General features: G+C 38.2%; 2 protein-coding genes across 2 annotated transcripts; one reads left to right on the top strand and one right to left on the bottom strand.

Moving 5' to 3' along the window:
- Positions 1-1700: 1700 nt before the first annotated feature.
- On the top strand, positions 1701-3152 carry LOC107420329 (dof zinc finger protein DOF3.4). Its single transcript, XM_016029255.4, has one exon. It carries the CDS (start codon positions 1706-1708, stop codon positions 2792-2794), a length of 1089 nt encoding a protein of 362 aa, XP_015884741.3. The 5' UTR covers positions 1701-1705; the 3' UTR covers positions 2795-3152.
- Positions 3153-5249: 2097 nt separating this feature from the next.
- On the bottom strand, positions 5250-9295 carry LOC107420358 (lysine histidine transporter-like 8). The gene is made up of 5 exons (XM_016029293.4): positions 8651-9295; positions 7056-7189; positions 6404-6831; positions 6169-6300; positions 5250-5901 (listed from the first exon to the last, which is right to left on the bottom strand). Exons 1-5 carry the CDS (start codon positions 9034-9036, stop codon positions 5416-5418), a joined length of 1566 nt encoding a protein of 521 aa, XP_015884779.1. The 5' UTR covers positions 9037-9295; the 3' UTR covers positions 5250-5415.
- Between the last annotated feature and the right edge of the window lie 207 nt (positions 9296-9502).

The raw sequence follows: 9502 nt of genomic DNA, 5'->3' as shown, positions 1-9502 counted from the left end.
GTATTTGATAAAACAGTGAAAAGGAGAAGAAGGATGCAACACACCATTTCGCTGCAGCATGCAACACACAATTGCGCTGCAGCATGTTTATTTCAATTAATTTTGAGATATTGTCATCAGCTGTAAAACTAATTATGAAGAAACAAAATTTTAATAAATATTATGTAGACCATACGTGTATAGATATGTACAAGTAAGTATAGGCAGAAAGAAACAAAGGCGAAGAAGTGAGGAAAGTGGTGGTGGCAGAAGGCATGCATGGTGTGAAATCGAAATTTGCGGTATTTTTTTTTACGGGGAAATGGTAAGTTAAGAACGACGAGGATGGTGGGGGTGGGACCCCTGGCTGGGGCCTGGGTTCATATAGAAGACATTGTCGCTACTGAGCCGTAGTGAGTAGTCACCGCTATCTGGTCAACTCAGTCAGACAGGGGAGAGAGAAAGAGAGGACCCTCCATCCCATACACACAAAAAAACAAAGAAATCGCCTTCCTGGGTTTGGGTTTGAATTCTGATAACGTTTCCAAAAATCACGCATTCACACTAGTTATATGTTGATACTTTGACAGTGACTTTGGGAGAGAGAATCTCGGGACCCACTTCAGTCCTGGGCTAGCAGCTGCGCTTGACTAGTCAAAACATCAAACCGCAGTCCACACCACACCCACGACTTGTTCCCTCTGGTCAATTTAAATCAACAAATCCGAATCAGCACCACCTGAGCCCAACTGATTCTGCCTGCTCAGCTTTGACATTAGCCAAGGACAATTCACACACACCATTCACATCCAATACAATTACCATTCTCCCTATTCTATCAATGTATAATTGCGTTGTTACCCCCCCCCAAAAAAACAAAAAAAAAATTATAATTGCATTTGCTAGTGCTCATCCAAAAAGAAATAACATTAATAAGCAAGAATTGAAACAATGCGTTCTGGTATAAAATTGAGAAGGGCATTATTTATTTATTTATTGGGTATAATTGTAGTGAAGGATTAATGCTGGAGATAGGGGAACCAAATCAAAACAGGCAAAGATCACGGAGAGCGATAAATCCGGCACAGGCGAAGTGGGTAGGAGGAGGAAAGAGAGAGAGAGAGAGAGAGAGAGTCGAAAACTCCATTTTAGTAAGTAGCAGTAGTAGGAAATAGGGGTGTAGGTCATAGGGTAGAGCAGCAATAGAAATGGAACGGGCAGGCAAAGCCAATTATTGCATCCCACGCTACCCAACAACAATCATGTTGTCGGTCCTCTTCCTCTCCCCTCATAATTATATTCTCTCCGCCTTTGGCGGTTACCCCCTCCTTCACTCTTTCTCGTAAAACCTCTGCCTCCCGTCACTTCTCTATATCTTCTTAATCTTTAATTTTTTATTATATATATATATATATATATATACATATAATATAAAATTAGTATACAAGGATTGGATTGTGTTTTTTATTATTATTATTATTATTATTTTATGAATCCAGTCTCTTCGGTTTCTTACTTTCTAGGTTTGCTTACGGATGAATATTTCTTTTGAAGTCTCGTAATAAATTTGTTTTTTGGACCGACCCTTTGTAATAACAATTGACTACTTACAAAGGTGTCAACTTTCTATAGGTGTCATTGGGCAATCTCCATTATCATCATTGTATCAGATGCTCATCCATTCGATATCAAACACGTTGACATGCACAGATGCATAGATTTATGAATGTTCATACTCGCAGTGAATCATCATATATTATTGTATATACCAAACCAGAAGGCTAAAGCTCACTCTCACAAAATACCAGCCGAGCCACGCGTTTTACAACATGTACGGAACCGAATTCTTTCAGCTGCTCCTGAGCACCACCTCAAATCCGCACACGCGCGCTCTCTTTCTCTCTCACTCACTCTCTCTCATATAGAACAGAGACACGCAATAAAAAGGTGTAGAGCATCTCTACCAAACTTCATTCTCTCTCAAATCTTCTGTCTCTTTCTTTTTCTTTCTTTCACTCCCCTGAAAACAAACACAGCAGAGAGAAGCAAAAGCATATCGACCATATCATTGAAAACAGAACCCAAAAAAAAAAAAAAAATGCCATCGGACTCGGGGGATAATAGGCGATCGGTGAAAGCACAAGCGCAAAGCATGGAGCACCCACCACCCCAAAGCGATCCACTGCCTTGCCCACGCTGCGATTCTAACAACACCAAGTTTTGTTACTACAACAACTACAATCTCTCTCAGCCTCGCCACTTCTGCAAGTCCTGCCGCCGGTACTGGACTCAGGGAGGTACCCTCCGAGATATCCCCGTCGGAGGTGGTTCTCGCAAGAACTCCAAGCGTTCTCGCTCTTCTTCTTCGTCTTCATCCTCTTCCTCTTCTTCTCTCACCAACACCCAGGACCACCTTGTTCCTCCTATCCCTTGCAAATCCGTTCCAGTTTTGCCCTGTGCCAAGCCTGAAATGAGTTCCTGCGATGATTTGAATCTGAATGAGAACGTGAACGGCGGGGCTGGGTTTACCTCGTTGCTGGGATGTTCTTCACAACCATCGGGGTTGTTGGCGCTGGGTGGGTATGGGCTTGGACTCGGACAGGGCATGGATGAGATGGGCTTTGGGTATGGCAGAGGGGGAGTTTGGCCGTTTCTCGAAGTTGGTGAGTTCGGAAATGGTAGTGATGGTTCGGGAGGTTCATCGGGATGCAACACCACATGGCAGATGAACGGTGCCGATGGTGGATTGGTGGAAGGTGATTGCTTTGCATGGCCTGACCTTGCTATTTCCATGCCAGGGAAGGGTATGAAGTAATTCACACTCCAATTTCATCCAGAAAAATCTTTTTTTTTTTTTTGTTTTTGTGGGTTCTGGTTTTGAGTAGTGTTCTTGTCGGTTCGTATATTGGTGGGTTTTTCAACTTTTTTTTTTTTGGCCCCTTTTAGGGTCAGTTTTATGGTAGGTACAGACAATGGGTGAGATAGGTATTTGCTTATGAATCTTAGTTTTTTTTTTTTTTTTTTTTTTTTTTTTTTTTTTTTGGGTTCTTTTCTTGGCTTTCTGTAAATCTTTGTCCATCTTGGACACAAATGGTGCAAGAGAATGGACAAAAAGGACTGCTTTTGGGTTCTCTTATTATAAAAAATAAAAAAAAGGCATATTTTCATTCCAAGTCTGTTTGTGTTAAAATTATTACTGTTTTCCTTTTTCTTTGTTTCCTCAAAACTTATCAAACAGCAATTTCATCAAAAGAGATAATGAGGAGCTTGAGGCATCTAAGTTTTCGATTTTAATATAGGAGTTTAGCTTTACTGGCTTAGTGGCATGTTTGGTTGATTATGGTCTCGGAATATCGACATAAACATGTGCATCCAAACGAAATAAAAAACGCTAATCTTATTTCTTGGATCACCGTGTGATGTAAAATTTCCTTCTCGAAGAAGGTGCTTGATCACTTAATTAATTGGATGTACATACAAAATTAGGGAATAAGCCAAATATGAACGCAGAAACGCACGAGTAAAAAATTTATAAAACAGGCACCGCTTTATACACATTGACATAGAATAAACACCGAGTTATACATTAATTGAACCTAATCAGATGGAATATTAATATTAATATTAAAATCCAGTGCGATGATTTTGCAACATCTGCATCTTTCTTTCTGCTCAAGCTAGGAAGGTGTTGCAATATGTGCATTGTTTACAACTGCCATATTTGAAGTGGTTTAAGTAAGAATGACGTGGCATTGATCAGCATAGGAGGTTTTGAAAGATTTATTCCTGTTTTGTTTTATGCTCTAATGCTGTGAATGTGAATATTTTTATATACATATAAGCATGCTGCTAAAATGTGCTTTTAGTAATTTGGACGGGCTTCGAGTATACCACTCCGAAGAAGAAGGATTATTCAATTGCACGGTTACCAAACTGTCTGAATGGGAATTCGATATCTCATTTTCTTTGTACTGAGGTTTTGGACATATTTGGTGTCCATGATAAACTATGTCCTCCAATCACGCATATGATTTGAAACTTTTGTCGGTGGGGGATTTATTTTAAACCTTAATACAGATTGTGCAGCATTGGGAAACCCGGCCGGGTGAAATTCTATTTAGTAATGAGAATTGGCTTAAGTCATATATAGCTAGCTAGCTCCATGCAAACATTTTAAGAAGTGGGTTTCTTTTTTTGAAAAAAATAATAAAAATAAAAATAAAGTTGACACAAATGCTAACTGCCAGCAAGTTCGTTATAAAATTTATTACAAAGCAAAACGAACAAATCGGTGCATGTCAGCAGACAAGTTTGGTGCTAGAGTGGTGCCAAAAGCTTCCAATGCTTCAATTTAGCCAGAGAATTAGAACATACATGGCGATAGACTGCCTTTGTATTGATATATATATATATATATATATCTAATGAAATTGCAAATAGAAAATAAATAAAAAACTGTAAGTACCTAGGAGAACGGAGGTGGGATTTGGTCTTAGACATTCATATTCTTAAATTTAAGGAGGCTATAAAAAAGAGAAGATATGTCAGGTGGAGTCATAATTCCTTGTGGGGATATTTAGTGAGGCCCACTCACCAAACTATCCACTTGATATCAGGAAAACTGTTGTATTACTGCTTTCACTGAATAAATTAAATTAAAAGGCCACCTAAACCCCAAGGCGCATGGTTCTCTAATCACTTCTCTTCCTTTCCAGGAAGCATCCATTATCATTGCAGCCCCACCTTCGGTGGACTATCATCTATCTATGTTGGACTCCATTCATTCATTTCTTTAATCACGCTTGTTTCTCTGGCTGGTCAAACCCTCATTTTCTTTTTGGCTTTATTTCCTGCAACAGTAGTTTAGATCTACCACAAACTTTTAATATAATCCAAATAAGAATTATATGGTGTTACAAATCGTTCATTATGCTTTATTTTATCATTGATAATATTGTCACTATATTTAAATAGGATTTACATGCCTTATTTTATTTTATTTTATTTTTTTTGGGTGAATACATGCTTTATTTTATCATTGATAATATTGCATGCGATTATAAATAGTTGATTTTACTTTGAAGGTTGTGATTGGTGAAGATAAGTTACATGGCATATATATCTATTACATAAATAAGTTCCAAGTGGTAGAAAACATTTTTAAATTGGGTAATACAATTAGATTGTCAGTATCGTAAAGGAGATTCTGCCCCGTGTATACTCTCAATACTTGACGCTTATCTTCATTATTTGAAAAGAGGAAACAAGTATTAGACAGAAGTAGATGACATTGAATTCTTCATTACCATTTAAAAATATGTGCCATAAGAAACACAATAAGGTACACGACGTATTTAATTAACTGGCGGTAAAACGAATATAAAAATATCCTTCACATAACCCAGATTGACAGCTTCCCGGATTTCCGTTTACTTGTCAATTAGGCTTGAAGAACTTCAACTTGAGTCCACTGTTCACCATACTCCACACACCTCCAATTGAGAAAGCCAAGCTGAAGGCAACACCAAGCCAACCCAGGATCCAATTAAAATACCAATTGAAGCTGAATTTGGTAGGCTTTTTTATGAGAACCCACATGAAGCAAGGGTAAGCAAAGGTGACTGGAAGTGTGAGTCCTCCTAATAGACCAGCTAGACTTGATAGAAAAGGGAGCGCTACACCAATGAAGAAGGAAATAAATCCATAAAAGACTCTGAAACCAGATCGGACCCATATTGAGCAGGGGCGATTTGTACGGCTAGTGTAGCCAGCTTCGAAACTGTCAAAGACAGGCATGGAGTATATTTGGAAACTGCTCAAACAGTTGAAGACAACTAAAAGGAAAGTCATTGCAAGAAGCCCCCTTGGAATGTCATGACTGTGAAACGCATACAAGGCATTGAGGATTCCCCCTGACGGCATCTGCAACAAAAACAAGACAACATCGAAACCAATCAAATCAGTCAAAACTACTAATCCCAAAAGCTTCAAGTTGAAAAAAAAAAAGTTTGAGGAGTTTCATGTCCAAGGGTCTTATGTATAATGGAAGGTAATAATTCACACACATTCAGGTCCTTGAATGATTTCACTGACCATGCATACAAGCTTTTCCAAATCCAATCTTGAATAATCTTCACATCTACCATTCCTATATTAATGAGAATGCAATGCCAAAGTTAGAGAACTTACAAGGTTCCCATAGGCCCAGAAACCTCCAATGGCAATAGGGAACAAGCACATAGCAATGAAAAAATAAGCTACTTTGGCTCCTCTCCACATTGGTACATGAGCAGGATGCTTAAAGGTTGATGGCATTGTTGCCTGAAAGAAGTAAATTATATTTTTCAGATTACCAAAAATAATAACTTTAACTAAAACAATTATGGATCATATACGGTGCCGTTTGAAATCCCTGAGAGCATACCTGAATCTCCAAAGCCAAATTGTGCCCTCTGAAAGCAAAGGCTACAATTCCAAGCGCATTCAAGACTGAAAAGACGGAAGCAGAAAATGATGGCAATGAAAGAGGTTCATAAGAAACTGTTGGTGGCCTTTGTTGACTTACAGATAGGACCCAAACCATCGTGGAATAAGTAATAGCCGTCACAGCTCCAACAAGTGAAAGTCCTGCAATAGAATTTAGGTTTGGGAGCTGAGACAGAACGATGCACAAAGAAGTGAACACCAGATACCACTCAACCGTTGTGAGAGGATTTGATGTACAAAGGGGACCGCATACTATTTGGAAAAATAGTTTCATTGTCTCCCCTCCTATGAGAATTAATGCCGTTGCAGTTCCCGCTGATAAATATACTGTTGGGAAAAGAGCAAGCCAAACACCCAATCTTTCCCCTGCCATCATAAAGCGAAGAATTTAACAAGTTTGTAAAAGAAATTAATCATTATTTTCAAACATAAGAACAAGGCTATCAATGGAAACCAAGCAAGCCTAATAGCCAAAAACATAATAGGAAAGTGGTTTAAGAAAATGTTTCCTGTATGTTTTCATTTCTAGGGTGTATGGTATTAAATTTTACAAATTTGAGCCACAAACAAGATTTTGGTAGGCTACTTACCAAATGCTGCCTGTGCAAGTTCCACATATCTATTGTACCTCTTTCCTGGAACTGCTTCATGTAGCTGAACTAGAATCCACAACGTGTAAAGTTGCCAACAGTAGGCTATAGTCAAGGAAAGTATTCCCCAACTCCTGCAGCCATTATTATTCACAATAAAACAAGTCAATTAAGAAATCTTTACTCCACTTACGAGATCATGAATTGCAGCTATGAACTATGTACTCCATGATTTTTATTATACTGATTATTTATTCATTCTCATAAATTCACAACTGTGTGACCAATTTACAATAGCCAGATCCTCAAATCTGGAGTTAGTTCTATTATCAATAGAATTAAGTTCCAAGAACACTGTTTTTTGGAGCTCAGTGCTGGTACTTAAATAGGAGATAATTATTTGACTTTTTTGTTGTAGTGTTTGTCGGTAACTTTGTACGCTCGTTTGTTTCATGGTATAGTCAAAACAATTTGAAGAAAAGGCATTGGATGGGAAAGACGTACAGATTAATAGTGTTTATCGCTAGCTTTATACAGGGTCGTGCACTAGGTATGTTTCATAGTTTAGTCGAAACAATTTGAAGAAAAGGCATTGGATTGAGAAAGAAGTACAGATTAACATATAATAAAAATAAAAAATAAAAATAAAAGACAAAAACAAAAACTGAACAAAAGTTTAAAGGAAAATAAAGTATACTACCAAAGGCTGCACAAATTAGAACTTTACCGTTATTAATTGAAGTCATTGCAGCAATATGGATTTTTTTAATAAAGAAGGCTAAATATAAATTCGAAAAGGTTAAAAAGGCCTCTCTGCTTAATATTTAGTTCCTATCCTAAAAGAAGAACAGAATTATGGGCGACCCCAGTACGATAGGTGGCATTTCTCCAGAATCATTGAACTTGTGGAAAAGTAAAAGATAAAGGGTCGAAATGACTTGCCTCAAGGATCTTCTATTCTTCTCCAAATCAAATCTATAATCAACTTTAATAATTAATAAATGGAAAAGCTTTACCCACTAGACCCACAATCCATAAAACTATAGTCAAATTCTTGCGACTACCATGTGATATGAGGGGGCCAGATATATGCGGAGAGAGAGAGAGAGATTTACTTAATTCTGTTTCTTCTATTTTTCAGAAAATTAAATTTTATAAAGAGGAAATTAATCTTCTCTGCACATATAATTATCTTTTACATAATACAAAAGCTTACAAACTAAAATTTGCAAGAACTGAGGACTAAATCAGCTAAAATATGAAAAAAATTTAGAGGGACAAAAAAATGGAAGTGCAATAGTAAGTAGGAATAGGCAGAGTGAGGTCGGTACTTTGTTCAGAGAAATAAAGACCTCAACTTCAAATGGTAATGGCAACCTAATAACCCCAAATGAAAATACATCTAGAACCCTCTTACTTAAAAAAATGAAGCAAAATAATCAGACCAGTTTGAATCCTATACCAACAAAGGGCAAAAGAAAAATAAAGAGATCAAAGAAGCAACTTTTTTCAAGCAAAACTCAAAAAAAAAAATGTTTGATATAAAAAATATGTTTGATATAGACAAGATGAGTGGTGAGAAGTGAGAAACGAACCAGCCCAGAAAAGAAAAAGCAACAGGAAGAACCAGTGCCTGGAAGCCAACACCAGCATTGAGGTTATGAAACGCAGCGTAATGAGCATTCCCATTGCGTGACTCGGTGATGGGAAGCCATGCGTCTTGAGGGTTAAGCTTAGTGAGGTGGCCCACCTCTTCCAAGTAGCCCTTCATGTTGATGAGCACCCTCTTCATGGGCGTACCGATCGGGCTCAAGAACCGAGGCGATATAAACGACGTCGGAGTCCACGCCGTCGACGATTTCGCATCCTTAGACATGGGCCTGGGAGATCTCTGTCCGGTCGGCGTCTGTATCTCCGGCGTCGACACTCCACGTGGACTCGCCGGGATTGATATGAGCTCCGTCTCGGGCCTCTCTTCCATTTTTTTTTCTCTCTAGAACCCAAAAGGACAAATCTTTTTTGCTTGCCCTTCGATGGTGAAACTGGGCTTGCTTAATGCTTACCCTGTTAGAGAGAGAATAGAGAGAGAGTTGCTCTGTCTGTGGGGTTGAAATAGAGGTTTAGTCCGAGAAGACAATAATGGAGAATGCATTTTTTTTCATAATTATCTTTCTATTTTTATGCATTTGTGATTTTTTTTTTGGGGTTATGTCTTTCTTTTTGCTTTCAGTGTGTCGGGGCATGGAGTGTTTTGTAGTGAGAGGAGAGACGGTAAAAGAGGAATGGTCGATATACAGAAAAGAAAAGGATGTGAAGCATAAACACACACACGCAACATGAAAGTTTGCACAGTTTGCTGATCTGATTCCCGCTCTTGACATTTCATACCATCGGATGTGGGACCTCCTTGATGAGAGTTTTCTTTCAACGGTGCTGATCGTTTTGCA

This window comes from Ziziphus jujuba, chromosome 5, assembly GCF_031755915.1.
Source record: "Ziziphus jujuba cultivar Dongzao chromosome 5, ASM3175591v1".
NCBI lineage: Eukaryota > Viridiplantae > Streptophyta > Magnoliopsida > Rosales > Rhamnaceae > Ziziphus > Ziziphus jujuba.
This window is presented reverse-complemented; position numbering and strand designations above follow the sequence as displayed.